This window comes from Acipenser ruthenus, chromosome 12 (assembly GCF_902713425.1).
Source record: "Acipenser ruthenus chromosome 12, fAciRut3.2 maternal haplotype, whole genome shotgun sequence".
Lineage (NCBI taxonomy): Eukaryota > Metazoa > Chordata > Actinopteri > Acipenseriformes > Acipenseridae > Acipenser > Acipenser ruthenus.
The window spans coordinates 3,023,095-3,038,167 of NC_081200.1; the positions used below are offsets into that span (position 1 = coordinate 3,023,095).

Below are 15,073 nucleotides of genomic sequence, written 5' to 3' on the forward strand. Positions count from 1 at the left end.
TGTTGTAGTTGGTGCAGGTGTTGTTGTAAATGGTTCAGGTGTTGATGTTGTAGTTGGTGCAGGTGTTGATGTTGTAGTTGGTGCAGGTGTTGATGTTGTAGTTAGTGCAGGTGTTGATGTTGTAGTTGATGCAGATGTTGTTGTAGTTGGTGCAGGTGTTGATGTTGTAGATGGTTCAGATGTTGTCGTAGTTGGTGCAGGTGTTGTAGTTGGTGCAGGTGTTGCTGTTGTAGTTGCTGCAGGTGTTGTTGTAGTTGGTGCAGGTGTTGTTGTAAATGGTTCAGGTGTTGATGTTGTAGTTGGTGCAGGAGTTGATGTTGTAGTTGATGCAGATGTTGTTGGTGCAGGTGTTGTTGTAGTTGGTGCAGCTGTTGTAGTTGGTGCAGGTGTTGTTGTAGTTGATGCAGGTGTTGATGTAGTTGGTTCAGGTGTTGATGTAGTTGGTTCAGATGTTGTCGTAGTTGGTGCAGGTGTTGATGTTGTAGTTGATGCAGATGTTGTTGGTGCAGGTGTTGTTGTAGTTGGTGCAGGTGTTGTAGTTGGTGCAGGTGTTGATGTTGTAGTTGATGCAGATGTTGTTGGTGCAGGTGTTGTTGTAGTTGTTGCAGGTGTTGTAGTTGGTTCAAGTGTTGATGTTGTAGTTGATGCAGATGTTGTTGGTGCAGGTGTTGTTGTAGTTGGTGCAGGTGTTGCTGTTGTAGTTGGTGCAGGTGTTGTAGTTGGTGCAGATGTTGTAGTTGATGCAGGTGTTGTTGTCGTTGGTGCAGGTGTTAATGTTGTAGTTGGTTCAGATGTTGTCGTAGTTGGTGCAGGTGTTGTAGTTGATGCAGGTGTTGTTGTCGTTGGTGCAGGTGTTGATTTTGTAGTTGCTTCAGATGTAGTAGTTGGTTCAGGTGTTGTTGTAGTTGGTTTAGGTGTTGATGTAGTTGGTGCAGTTGTTGATGTTGTAGTTGATGAAGATGTTGTTGGTGCAGGTGTTGTAGTAGTTGGTGCAGGTGTTGTTGTAGTTGGTTCAGGTGATGTTGTAGTTGATGCAGATGTTGTTGGTGCAGGTGTTGTAGTTGGTGGAGGTGTTGCTGTTGTAGTTGGTGCAGGTGTTGTTGTAGTTGGTGCAGGTGTTGTTGTAGTTGATGCAGATGTTGTTGGTGCAGGTGTTGTAGTTGGTGGAGGTGTTGCTGTTGTAGTTGGTGCAGGTGTTGTTGTAGTTGGTGCAGGTGTTGTTGTAGTTGGTTCAGGTGTTGATGTTGTAGTTGATGCCGATGTTGTTGGTGCAGGTGTTGTAGTTGATGCAGGTGTTGATGTTGTAGTTGGTTCAGATGTTGTCGTAGTTGGTGCAGGTGTTGTAGTTGGTGCAGGTGTTGTTGTATTTGTTTCAGGTGTTGATGTAGCTGGTTCAGGTGTTGTTGTAGCTGGTACATATGTTGTTGTTTCAGGTGTTGATGTTGTAGTTGATGCAGATGTTGTTGGTGCAGGTGTTGTTGTAAATGGTTCAGGTGTTGATGTTGTAGTTGGTGCAGGAGTTGATGTTGTAGTTGATGCAAATGTTGTTGGTGCAGGTGTTGTTGTAGTTGGTGCAGGTGTTGTAGTTGGTGCAGGTGTTGTTGTAGTTGATGCAGGTGTTGATGTAGTTGGTTCAGGTGTTGATGTTGTAGTTGGTTCAGATGTTGTCGTAGTTGGTGCAGGTGTTGCTGTTGTAGTTGCTGCAGGTGTTGTTGTAGTTGGTGCAGGTGTTGTTGTAAATGGTTCAGGAGTTGATGTTGTAGTTGATGCAGATGTTGTTGGTGCAGGTGTTGTTGTAGTTGGTGCAGGTGTTGTAGTTGGTGCAGGTGTTGTAGTTGATGCAGGTGTTGATGTATTTGGTTCAGGTGTTGATGTTGTAGTTGGTTCAGATGTTGTCGTAGTTGGTGCAGGTGTTGATGTTGTAGTTGATGCAGATGTTGTTGGTTCAGGTGTTGTTGTAGCTGGGTCAGGTGTTGTTGTAGCTGGTTCAGGTGTTGTAGCTGGTTCAGGTGTTGTTGTAGCTGTTTCAGTTGTTGTCGTAGCTGGTTCAGGTGTTGTAGCTGGTTCAGGTGTTGTAGTTGTTTCAGGTGTTGTAGTTGGTGTAGGTGTTGTTGTAGTTGGTGTTGGTGTAGGTGTTGTTGTAGTTGGTGTAGGTGTTGTTGTAGTTGATGTAGGTGTTGTTGATGTTGGTGTAGGTGTTGTTGTAGTTGGTGTAGGTGTTGTTGTAGTTGATGTATATGTTGTAGTTGACGTTGGTGTTGTTGTAGTTGATGCAGGTGTAGGTGTTGTTGTAGTTGTTTCAGGTGTTGTTGTAGGTGGTTCAGGTGTTGTAGATGGTTTAGGTGTTGTTGTAGCTGGTTCAGTTGTTGTAGCTGGTTCAGGTGTTGTTGTAGCTGGTTCAGGTGTTGTTGTAGATGGTTCAGGTGTTGTAGCTGGTTCAGTTGTTGTAGGTGTTGTTGTAGTTGATGCAGGTGTTGTTGTAGCTGGTTCAGGTGTTGTTGTAGCTGGTTCAGTTGTTGTCGTAGCTGGTTCAGGTGTTGTAGCTGGTTCAGGTTTTGTAGTTGTTTCAGGTGTTGTAGTTGGTGTAGGTGTTGTTGTAGTTGGTGTTGGTGTAGGTGTTGTTGTAGTTGATGTAGGTGTAGGTGTTGTTGTAGTTGGTGTAGGTGTTGTAGTTGATGTAGGTGTTGTTGATGTTGGTGTAGGTGTTGTTGTAGTTGGTGTAGGTGTTGTTGTAGTTGTTGTTGTAGTTGATGTATGTGTTGTAGTTGGCGTTGGTGTTGTTGTAGTTGATGCAGGTGTAGGTGTTGTTGTAGTTGTTTCAGGTGTTGTAGGTGGTTCAGGTGTTGTAGATGGTTTAGGTGTTGTTGTAGCTGGTTCAGTTGTTGTAGCTGGTTCAGGTGTTGTTGTAGCTGGTTCAGGTGTTGTTGTAGATGGTTCAGGTGTTGTAGCTGGTTCAGTTGTTGTAGGTGTTGTTGTAGTTGATGCAGGTGTTGTTGTAGCTGGTTCAGGTGTTGTTGTAGCTGGTTCAGTTGTTGTCGTAGCTGGTTCAGGTGTTGTAGCTGGTTCAGGTTTTGTAGTTGTTTCAGGTGTTGTAGTTGGTGTAGGTGTTGTTGTAGTTGGTGTTGGTGTAGGTGTTGTAGTTGATGTAGGTGTAGGTGTTGTTGTAGTTGGTGTAGGTGTTGTAGTTGATGTAGGTGTTGTTGATGTTGGTGTAGGTGTTGTTGTAGTTGGTGTAGGTGTTGTTGTAGTTGTTGTTGTAGTTGATGTATGTGTTGTAGTTGGCGTAGGTGTTGTTGTAGTTGATGCAGGTGTAGGTGTTGTTGTAGTTGGTTCAGGTGTTGTTGTAGTTGGTTCAGGTGTTGTAGGTGGTTCAGATGTTGTTGTAGCTGGTTCAGTTATTGTAGCTGGTTCAGTTGTTGTAGCTGGTTCAGGTGTTGTTGTAGCTGGTTCAGGTGTTGTTGTAGCTGGGTCAGGTGGTGTTGTAGCTTTTTCAGGTGTTGTAGCTGGTTCAGGTGTTGTAGCTGGTTCAGTTGTTGTAGGTGTTGTTGTAGTTGATGCAGGTGTTGTTGTAGCTGGTTCAGGTGTTGTAACTGGTTCAGTTGTTGTTGTAGTTGGTTCAGGTGTTGTTGTAGCTGGTTCAGGTGTTGTTGTAGCTGGGTCAGGTGGTGTTGTAGCTTTTTCAGGTGTTGTTGTAGATGGTTCAGTTGTTGTAGCTGGTTCAGTTGTTGTAGGTGTTGTTGTAGTTGATGCAGGTGTTGTTGTAGCTGGTTCAGGTGTTGTTGTAGCTGGTTCAGTTGTTGTTGTAGCTGGTTCAGTTGGTGTTGTAGCTGGTTCAGGTGTTGTAGTTGGTTCAGGTGTTGTAGTTGGTTCAGGTATTGTAGTTGTTTCAAGTGCGGTTTCTGTTGCTGTGGAAGGATAAAGACTGACATGTAACTTATTTTTAAGACATGCTGATAATGTTGTACCTTTATTGCTTAGATATGGAAACTGTTTGAAAGTAGGATTTAGGTATTGTTTTATAATATAAGTGTTGAATGCAAAATATATATTGACATCTATTTAATTCTGGCAAAGCAGTTTATTGTTTTACCATGTACTGCACTGTAGGGTTACACTGCAACATTAGACTACTCTGACACCAAACTAATCACTGCCATTAACTGTTAGCTTGAACATCTTCACTTTACAGAACAAACCTCAGAAATAGCAGAAAACACACATATTCAGGTACCAACACTACACTGTTCATGACTGCAGGACTGTCTGCAGGTACCCTGTGTAACTGAGCTTGTCAGCACTGGTATAACGTTACACCTACATTTGAAATGTCTTTCATTCCACTTGTCGCTTTACAGAGGAAAAAAACGGTTCTTACCTTGTGTCTGCTCAGCAGAAACTATCATTAAAAACAAAATAATTTTCATGTTGTTACATGGTAGGTACATCTCTGCTTTACAGAACGTACCCCTGTAACATTACGGAGCTGCTTGGAGCAGTGTTAAATTCTGGCTTTCAATGAAACCTGAAATATTATTTGTATTTAAAGACCTTTTACTTCCTTGTTTGAAAAATAAACCTCTAATGGCATTCTTCAGGTTTCATTGAAATAGTGTCCCGCCCCTATATATGTGCTCGGTTTTATTATTTGTATTATTGTTTGCAGCGTGGATAAAAGCGCCGCATATTTGTTATAGTGTTTATATTTAAAAAAAAACCTTGTGAGGATGCGTGACTGATCAGCTAGTGATTTATTTAGCTATCTGATATATTTCACACATCCTTATTAAACTCATGCAGACGGTGGCCATCTCCTGAGTTAATACTTGTCCAATGTGTTTCTCCTTCCACTAAGTCACTTTAGATAAAATGACCTATGCTTGTGCTTGGATAATCTCCAGACCTCAGCAACACCACTGTCTCTCAGTGTCAGTCTTTCTGACCCTATTTCTGTTGGATAGCCCAACTGTTTAATCTGGGTTTATTAGCCTGTCCAGTTGTCTGTATGGATGTCACACTTACTGCATTTGGCACATAAGTTTTTGAGAACATCAGAATCCGGGGGTAATCAGATAGAGGGATGTGACTGTCATTCTTACATGTGAACACAGTGGATGTAGGACATTGTTTTCTACTGTTTACTGTCACTGTCACTGATCACTTCTGATCGGAAGCAAGTTAAACAGCGTTTCGCACAACAATGGTGAACTGAAAAATTCTGATATCTGATAAATGGCCAATAAGGTCACTAAAAAAAAAAAAAAAGAAAACAGAACCTGATTTCAAATTGTTAAAACATATTAACAAGGTTACTTTAAACAACAATCAAAACAAACATTCTGATGGAACCACACAAGACCCATCAGAGAGCAATCAAACTGTTCAAACAAAATTAAAAAAAAAACATTGGTTGCTTACCAAATGACTAGAAACAAAGCATTGCTTCACTGCTCCTTCCTGCTTTCTCAAGCACCAGGTTGACAATGACAAGCGTGTGTTGTGTCTTTTAAATACAAGTATTTTGACATGAAGTGTGTGTACTGTTGCTGCTTCCTGCATTGGACTTTTGTCTCCTTTGTAAACATACACATCTAACAGGTCATGTTAGAACACATTGAGGTGGAAGAAAGTGGGCTGAAATTGAAGGGGTCTGGGTTTATTCTTACTGTTCCTCATCAAATCTAATACCTGAATGTACAAAACAGATGTCTAAATCAATGCTGCCCGTTCTTTAAAGGTACTGTAGAGATGAGACAGAGACAGAATGATTCTCGGTGATAAATCTCCCTCCCAACCTGTGAGGTTGCAATATAAAGGCAAAAGTGCCCTGGACTGGATGGCCTGACAATTCATTCCCAGGGTTAGGGGGAAGTCGGCCATCTAGAAGCGGGCACAGCTGCGGCAAATTAAGTCATCGCTCCAGACGGAAAGTGATGTGGCAACCGCGGACTGGAGGAGAAACGGCTGCACTGCACTTGCTAACCAAGGGGGCATGACTGAAGGTACAAACAGGGGACATGGCTAGGTGATCTGTTCCTTTGTAATGGTTCAGAGAGAACAGCTGAAGGATGCGTGTAAAATACCCATGAGTGTTTGGTTTGCTTATATTTCTAATTGTATTCTTTGTGGTCGCTAGACCAGGATTATAAAATAAAACCAGTTTGGATTGTGAACTTTGTTGTCTGTCTTCTGTGTCCTAATCACATCATCACTACACCTGCACACTGCAAACCACTTTGCACAAAAAGGCTTAGCTTTTCCCAGATAGGTTGTGCCCTGCTCTCAGCAACACTCCCTGCTTAGTTTCAGTCCACTCACATGTTCATTGGCAGGCATTCAATTACTGAAACAAGTTTAACCAGCTGGTGACACAATGGGAAATTCCTGTAACTTAAATAGTATAGGAACAGCTTAAAGCAAGCTGGGTTTTACATTTCTTCTCTGTAACTTTTCTTCTCAGATTATTTGTTTGAGGTCTGACTGACATAACATGACTTTTGGCTTGTTAATCAGGACAAATATCCACCGAAAGTATACCATATTATCTAAACAGCTCTATGATGAAATATAGGATTACCTAGTTTGAATGTAAAAAATAAGGGTGAACTATGAACGATGACGTAATGGTGATGGTAGACGCCCATTTTAAGCCTTTTTAAAAAAAAAACATTGGTTGCTTACCAAATGACTGACATCTCCAAAGGTTCCAACAACCAACCAGGGCTAGTTTTATATGAAAATAAAGATAGATAGACAGAATGTTAGATGAGTGAGTTTATTTTTTTTGTCGGGAGATTTGGCGATTACAAGAACAAGCTTACCAGAAATCATACTAAATCGTCCAAAATGTTTATAAACCCAAAAATAAATTAACAAATATTAACTGTAGTGAAATATTTACAGGATAAACCTAAATATAAATATAGCAATATTTTATAAACCGCCATCTAGTGTGTCTAGTTGGTAAATGCATAGACTCCCCATTGGGCATTAAATTCGCCACCTCAAATGCTATTAATAGGAGCAGTGAAAAGCTAGGCTACAATTTCGGCCGAAAATCATAACTACACATCCTCCGGGCGTGACCCCCCGGAACCAGGAGAAGAGGCATACGATAAGCATAACCAGCAATTTGGCATAAATACTTTTTTTTTCCATAAAATGCGCATTTGCTCTGGATAATAACAAATAAGAACGTGAGTAAATGTCCGAATTAAGCACTTAAAGTTCACAGTCGTTTTTATGCTTTTTATTTTTTTTTCTTGTGTTCTGCTATGGTGGGGTGACGCCCTAGCGCCACTAGTGGACGATCCGCTCCTGCCGGTGTCCTTGGAGATAAGTTGATCAAGCTGTAGAATTTAAAGGGGAGGTTCCATTGTTTCTAATGCCTACGAGCTTAGGCTGGGAAATAAGTGGATCGAGCCCAGGAAATAAGTATATCCAGCCTAGGAAATAAGTTGATCGGATATATTAACAAACAATAAATAATTTATAATTTATATAAATTAGTAGATCGGATGTCTTCGACAGTATGACGCTAGATAAGAGAATGTGAATATCACTAATATATATATATTGTAACACAGTGGGGATGGGATTGGAGTCATCCCCGCAGTAAAATGTGTGGGTTTGTTTTGTTTGATTGTTTTGCTTTATTGTTTAATTGAATTTTGTTAATTGTTGTAGTATTAATTATCCCCTGCACCTGGTAGCCATTGTTAAATTAGTACCAGGTGCAGGGTATTTAAGAGAGGCAGATAGTCTGCCCATGGCTGCTGAGAGAGAAGGAAGCAGGATAGGTGCTCTGCTTCCGAGCAGTCGGGTGAAGAAAGGTAGTGTAAACCTGTGTGGTTTGTTTCGTGGTGAAGACTTTGTTTTGTGTTCCAGGTAAACAGCTTAGCTGTCCTGATTTATAGTTTAGGTTCCTGTTTGTTTAGTTAGTGCTCGTAAAGAGCTAGGTGTTTATTTTGTGTTTGTTTATTTTTGTGCTTATTAAAAATTGTGCAACCGCACTTAAAAATCCATTCCAGTGTGTTGGGTCTATTTTTAAAGGGGCAACGAACCAAGTGAGTTGCGGAATCTATTACAATATATATATATATATATATATATATATAAAGCAACAAATACATAATTTAAAAATAAATTTGTAAGTAGCCTGTGATATTTATGTGTATTTCTGTTTGTGTAACAAATGTTAACTAGCAAAATGTGTTACATATTTAACGTTATTTTGCATTTCTGGAGGTGTTCTTGTTTTTGGGAGGCACTACAGTATGGACAGCAGGTATGCGAGCGATTTCCCAAAAGTTAAAGCATGAGTTTCAGTCATGGAAAAAATTGAGCTCCATACTGTGATTACTAACTAGGCCACGGTGCACATCAATCACATGATGTACTTGAAACGTGTTGCTTATACAGTATTATTATTATTTTGTATTATGCACTTTGTTGTTTCATTTATTTTTACATACAGTACTTTGTATAATTAGGACAGAAAACGAACAGGAGACTGGTTATCATAGTGCATGTATTTCAATTACAAGTTTGGGAAGAAACAATACATTAATTAGTTAAAAACTAAAGAGTTAACGTCTTTGCTAAACCGTGGTAAATACCTGCAGTTCAATAACAACCAAGATAGCTATTGTAAGAAAGAGAGATCATACAGTATATGTAGGCTACTGTATATCAGCATGATTTTAAAAATGGTAAATTCCTGTGGTGCAACAACCATGTAAAACATATAACGAGCAATCATATCTACCTACACAGCACCAAGTCAATTCTCTCTCTAGTCAAAGCCTTCATTCTTGTCAAGCCTTCACCAGCAATGTGTTGTCACACAGGCATAACAGGAAGCAGCGAAGATCCTCCATTATAAAAAGCTGTCAGACAAGAACTCATCAATTTCCATTGGAGCAAAAAAGATTGAGCTATTTGGTGAATGTTCTAATGTTCAAAATGTGTTGGTTGGCATACTGGTAACCAGTACAGCAGCAGACCACAAACTAATGTACTCTTCCAGCTTCTCTTGCATGTCATCATAGTACTGCTCTGCAGCAACCTGGTGCAGAAAATCCCAATCCAATATATGAACTGTCGGGACCCGCTTTCCTCTCCTCACCCTCTCTAGTCTGTACACCCTGCTCTCCTCCTCGGTACTGTCCATGAGCTAACATGATATCCTCAGCAGATCGATATGAACAGTCTGCGCTCCAGTGGAAGGAATCAAGCCCCTGTGGATGGAGTCAAGCCCCTGTGATTGAGATCATGTCTTTAGTTATTTATTTATTTTTTCTCTGCTTTTTTTTCTCTGCTTTCTGTTTGTGTAACAAATGTTAACTAGCAAAATGTGTTACATATTAACGTTATTTTGCATTTCTGGAGGTGTTCTTGTTTTTGGGAGGCACTACAGTATGGACAGCAGGTATGCGAGCGATTTTCCAAAAGTTAAAGCATGAGTTTCAGTCATGGAAAAAATTGAGCTCCATACTGCGATTACTAACTAGGCCACGGTGTGGAGCATTTAACAGGTCCCTTTTTAAAACATGCACATAGTGTAGTGCATCAAATTGGTTTGATCTCAACAACAGCCTTGACTAGCTTTACATTCATACTGAATAGAGTATTTAAAAACAAACAATGATGGGTTGATAACCTCTGTTTAATGTGTTATTTTGACTACGTGCCTTGCAGACATCATGCACATTGGTTTCTGAACCACAGAGAAATGTTCTGTTTCTTTTTACTGAGATGTAAACCACAGTTCCATTACCAGCTGTACAGATGACATACTGTATATTAACACATTGGTTCAAACTGGATTGTGTTTTGTTAAGGGTTTCAGTCTTGCCATAGACCATCCCCAATCCAAGCTGACACACTTGGGTCTCCCAAGCCAGATTCACATGATGCACAGCCAAATGTATTAGTGCCTTTCTAATGTGTTAGTTAATAATGTGTTAGCTTGTGCCAGACTAACTTTCTAGACTGTACTACTACTTTTAACCCAACATGTGGTGCTATTTATGAATATCTGTTCAGTTTCCCCAGTGATAGACACAAAGAATATAAAATCAACCAAACAGCCCTAAAATGAAAACGATTACGCACACACACACACACACGCACACACACACACACACACACACAGCCATTCACACACACACACACAGCCATTCACACACACACACACACACACACACATACACACACACACACACACACACACAGCCATTCACACAGGCGATGGATGTGGAGAAGCTAGTGTGGGCATAGGCACAGCCAGAGTGCCGTACCTTTACAACACACTAAGTCCATCGGACTGAAACCCAAGAGGCTTTAAATAATAATAACTAGCGATAAGTAACCAATCCTAATTGAGTCTGATTAGGAACTGCATTGAGTTTTACATTTAGGAACCTTTCAACAAAAATACAATTGTAAAAATGTTATTTAGTTTAGCTTTAGTAGTGTATATGATCTCTGTAAATTACAATAACCTTTATCTACACTGATTGCAATGCAACAAAAGGGATATGGTAAACTGTCTCTACAGAAAACCTCAATCAATTTCCACCTGCGTGCAGTTACATAACTTCTGCTTGATAACCTTCAAGTTGTACAGTGTGGTTTCATTTCCAGATTTTCAAAAGTTTCAAAAGTCTTTAAGCATCAGAGGGTATCGTAACACAATCTTAAAAAAGGTGAAAAGGTTATTGTGGCAATGACACTTTCTAAATGCATGTCGACTGTACTTTCAAAAAGTTTGCACAATGCCTGCATGTTCTGTTCCTTTAGAACACAATTTTCTGTTTTACTGCATGAATTCCATAATGTTTGTAGGGGTTTTCTCTCCACATGTACTGCAAGTATTAACCCCCGAAGGTACACCAGGGACTGAGCAGTTGTTCAAGCAGTTTCTTCTTGAAATACATTTGAGTGACTCAAATATCACAAGGAGGAAACTGACCAGTCAGTAAATTTTATTCATTTTATTTGAGGGGTATATATGTCCCTTGTACCTCAAAGGGCTAAACATCGTGAAGAACAATAACTACAAAAACCCTCCTAGTCCTTTCATTCCTGGTGGTAATGTACATATTGATTCAGATCTATATCGCGTTTCTTAATTTTAAGACGTGTTTGTTGAACATTTTCAATTGCTCAAAGGTCAGAAAGTGAATATCACATGACAGCCACTAAATGTTACAGCGGATTGCAATATGCTTTGCATCTGCTTGCTCATTCTCATCAGCGCTACTGCATTTCTAACTCTCAGCAAGAAGTTGGTTAACCACATTGCTTGTAAATGCAGAGATGACGCTACTAGCTTGAAAGGATTGTCTTTGACAAACATTTTTAACCGGTTGTGGAGCATTTAACAGGTCCCCTATAAAATCTACTGTCTAAAAATATTAGAATCACAAGCATGAAAGCATTTGCATCTCCATACAGTATATATTAAAAAAAAACATTGCTTTGCTTTCTCTCTCTCGCTTTCTCACTCTCTCTCTCGCTCTATACACATATATAAATACACACTGTGTATAGACATATCATTTTAAATATACCGATCAATCATGGGCAGCAGTGTGGGGTAGTGGTTAGGGCTCTGGACTCTTGCCCAGAGGGTCGTGGGTTCAATTCCCGGTGGGGGACACTGCTGCTGTACCCTTGAGCAAGGTACTTTACCTAGATTGCTCCAGTCAAAATCCAACTGTATAAATGGGTAATTGTATGAAAAAAGAATGTGTAAAAAAAATAAATAAAAAATAATGTAATTGTATGTAAAAATAATATGATATCTTGCAACAATTGTAAGTCACCCTGGATAAGGGTGTCTGCTAAGAAATAAAAATAATAATAATAATCCCTGACCATAACACGCTTGAGTGAGTATGACTGAAGCATATGCACTTAATCACCTAATTAATGAGACAGTTGATTGGACACTGGATATGGGGTGATTTCAGCTGTTGAATTGCAAGCTTGAATAAAAGCAATAAAGAAAATCACAGAAAAAAAACAATATGCCATGTCTGTCAAGAGAGCAGCATCTTCGTGCAATCAGCATGTTGGAGGCTGGACTAGGGCAGCGTACTGTGGCTCGCTGTCTTGGGTGCCCACAGCCAGCAATTTCAAACCTGGCAAGATGGTATGACCAGACACACTCTGTCAATGACAGGCCATGAACTGGGAGATGAAGAGTCAAAAGACCTGCCCAAGATCAACAGATCATTTTGCAGCATCTTTGTGATGTCAATTGTTAATCAGCACAATAAAAAAGTCACTGCACCTGCTCTAAAACAGAGTTTCGATCACATCTAGTGAATTTGATCCAAATATAAGTGATGCTTTTCTTTTGATGCTCAAATATAAGTGATAAGTTTCTTTTGATGCTCAGTATATATATACATTTATACTCACATGCTATATATATATTTATAAAGCATGCAAGTATACATGTTATTTTTTAAATATATTATTTGAGAGTTTGGGTTTGACAGAATTATATTATTTGAGAATAAGAAACAAATAAGTGTGGAGCAGAAAACAATCAGGCAGATCGTAAATCTGAACTGAGCTTTTATTTTGTAGTAAATTACATAATTACGAATTAACTCTAGCAGGCATTTTAAATCTAAACTATAACATCTCAGGGTTTCTTTTCGTCTCTACATTATTGACATGAACACACACACACACATACACACACACGCACACCTAGGTTCTATGTCATGTTTTTAAAGTGAACTCTGGGTAATATAATTGCAATGAATTGCCATCTCAGCCCATTGAATTAAATGCAATGCAAGATCTGTAGTCTTATGCTGGTGTCAGTATTATATATTAACTCATCAGACCTTTAAAACAGTGAAGATCCCCACTGGCACTTGCTCATGCTCACAGATATAAAGAAAGCCATGTCTTGACTAACACCTTGCTGTCATTGGTTGATAGCGTAACTGGCCATATGTATCTTTTCTTGCAAGATTAAAACCAAAACCAGTCAATGTAATTCATGGTACTGTAATTAATATCAGTTTTATTTAATGACTAGGTTATAACCTGGGCCATGGCATAGTTTGGGATCACTACACATGCAGTGTCCTCCAAATAGAACATTTTACTTACATTCAGGTTGCAAGTGGTGTCTTACATTATTTGATATGATCTCTGAGGTATACATTTCCTTTGATCAGTGGAGATTCTCTGTTTAATCTTGCAGACAGCATCAACTGTATATTACAAATACCTGTGTATGCTCCAGTACTGTGTATGTGCTTTGAGTGTGAGGTAAGTAATATTTTACTTAAAACAGACACATTTTTTGTTTCACTGCAAGTCTTTTTAAATATTATTTAAAATAAACTGGTTGACTCAGAAATCAGTTGGTGAACTTCTTGAGATGATGTCCGTATTTACTTACAGAAAAAATGAACCACATTTTGCACTGGAGTCATTAATAACAAACAAAAGTTTGCAAATTGCTGTGTATAAAAAAATGGAAAGACTAATGGGTAATGCTCATGCAGTCTTCAAATAAAGATTTGCAAACAAATTTACACAATCAAACTAGGTTAAAAATCAAGTTTAGAGTTCATTTAGATTTGATGTGTTGTCTTTGTTTTGTTCATTTGCTTCTTACAAATATTTCTTGTCTTTAATTGATGCAATTTAAAACCAGACTGCAGCTATATCGAAATCACATTGATCAAAAAGGTGCACCCTTTTCAGTTGTACATGTTGTGTGTTAAAAAATAAAACCAGTTCATTGTTTTACAGTGCATACAAGGATGAATAAAAGTTGCAATCTTACCGTGGAGAATGTAAGGCTAATCCGGATGGTAATGGATTTACCGGTTTTTGTCATAGGACTCGTGTAAGATTATTTTTGTTATTGTTTAGGATTATTAAGTATTTTAAAATTAGGTTAACATTTATATTTACAAAATTAATAATTCATGTAAAACAGCATTAATACGATATTATTAATAATAAAGGAAAATACTTACTGTTAAAAGGCTAGTAAGTAAGTTGGTTAAACTCTCCTGGCAGCATTAAGCTAGTTGTGCAGTATTGCTTTAATAAATAGTGTGTGAGTGTTTGCCTTCTAATTGTTTGTATAAAGTTATTTAAAGGTTTTGTATTGATAAGCTTTATTGACAACACCAGGAAGAGTGGGTAAGGGGTGGCAGTTGTTGTTGACATCGTGTGAGCTGTTTTAAATAAAACTGTTGGATTGTAATCTGTCTGCATCTAATTGAGTTGTTGATATTAGAGTCATTTCTTCACTACATCCGAACCCAAATATTACACTCGTATTAAACGGCATAGCCTTGGTGGTGTTCTGCTGTAAAAGAAGATGGACTGAGACTCAAATATACATGACCAACTTGGTGATTTCTGACTTTGCCCTTCTACTTTCGCTACCATTTAAGATGTATTCCTACACACACCACTGGACTTTCGGCAATGATCTGTGTGCACTTTTGGTCTCAGTTTACTATGCAAACATGTATGTGAGTATACTAACCATCGCAGCTATAAGCTTTGATCGATACATCGCAATAAAACACCCTTTTAGAGCCGAAAGAATGAGGTCACCTTTGAAAGCATTAGTCGTGTGCATTTTAATATGGATAACTGTAGGCACACTGAGTGCCAGTTTTTACATGAAAAGTGTTCATGATCATAAAAATCAGTCAGAATTCAAATGCTTTCAAAAGGATTCAGAAGAGCCCTTTCCACATGCTTTCCTTTTGGTTCTGGAGATATTAGGATTCGTTGTGCCTCTTATCACAGTGGCTTATTGTTCAGCGCAGTCGATCTGTACGTTGCAGAAAGAACAGCATGTGAGTTCCCAAGAGGAGAAAACTAGAAGTGTTCGGATAATTGCCTCAAATGGAGTTGTGTTTTTTCTTTGCTTTACACCCTTTCACGTCGCGCTCTTACTGAAGTTCTTAATTCAGACTTTGTCTTCTCAAGACCACTGCAATCTTCTTCAGAAAGCACACACCTTCCTACATGTTGCTGACTGCATTGCCAGTACCAACTGCTGCTTGGATGC

General features: G+C 39.0%; 2 protein-coding genes across 2 annotated transcripts; both read right to left on the reverse strand.

Moving 5' to 3' along the window:
• Nucleotides 1-652: 652 nt before the first annotated feature.
• LOC117973231 (involucrin-like) lies at nt 653-3,377 on the reverse strand (the record flags this gene model as incomplete). Its single annotated transcript, XM_059034195.1, has 1 exon — nt 653-3,377. A coding segment is annotated over one exon (2,607 nt), but the record flags the coding sequence as incomplete, so codon positions are not given.
• Nucleotides 3,376-13,876, reverse strand: LOC131740020 (uncharacterized). Its single transcript, XM_059034196.1, has 4 exons — nt 13,823-13,876; nt 12,911-12,987; nt 4,376-4,382; nt 3,376-3,905 (listed from the first exon to the last, which is right to left on the reverse strand). Exons 1-4 carry the CDS (start codon nt 13,874-13,876, stop codon nt 3,396-3,398), a joined length of 648 nt encoding a protein of 215 aa, XP_058890179.1. The 3' UTR covers nt 3,376-3,395.
• Nucleotides 13,877-15,073: the final 1,197 nt, after the last annotated feature.

What these genes read in the sequence shown, in the direction of transcription:
- LOC131740020 (XM_059034196.1), bottom strand. Translation starts at nt 13,876, where the DNA reads ATGACAAAAACCGGTAAATCCATTACCATCCGGATTAGCCTTACATTC. An exon ending in TTAGCCTTACATTCTCCACG is followed by an intron (nt 12,988 to 13,822) that starts GTAAGATTGCAA and finishes TAATCTTGCAAG; the next exon opens with AAAAGATACATATGGCCAGT.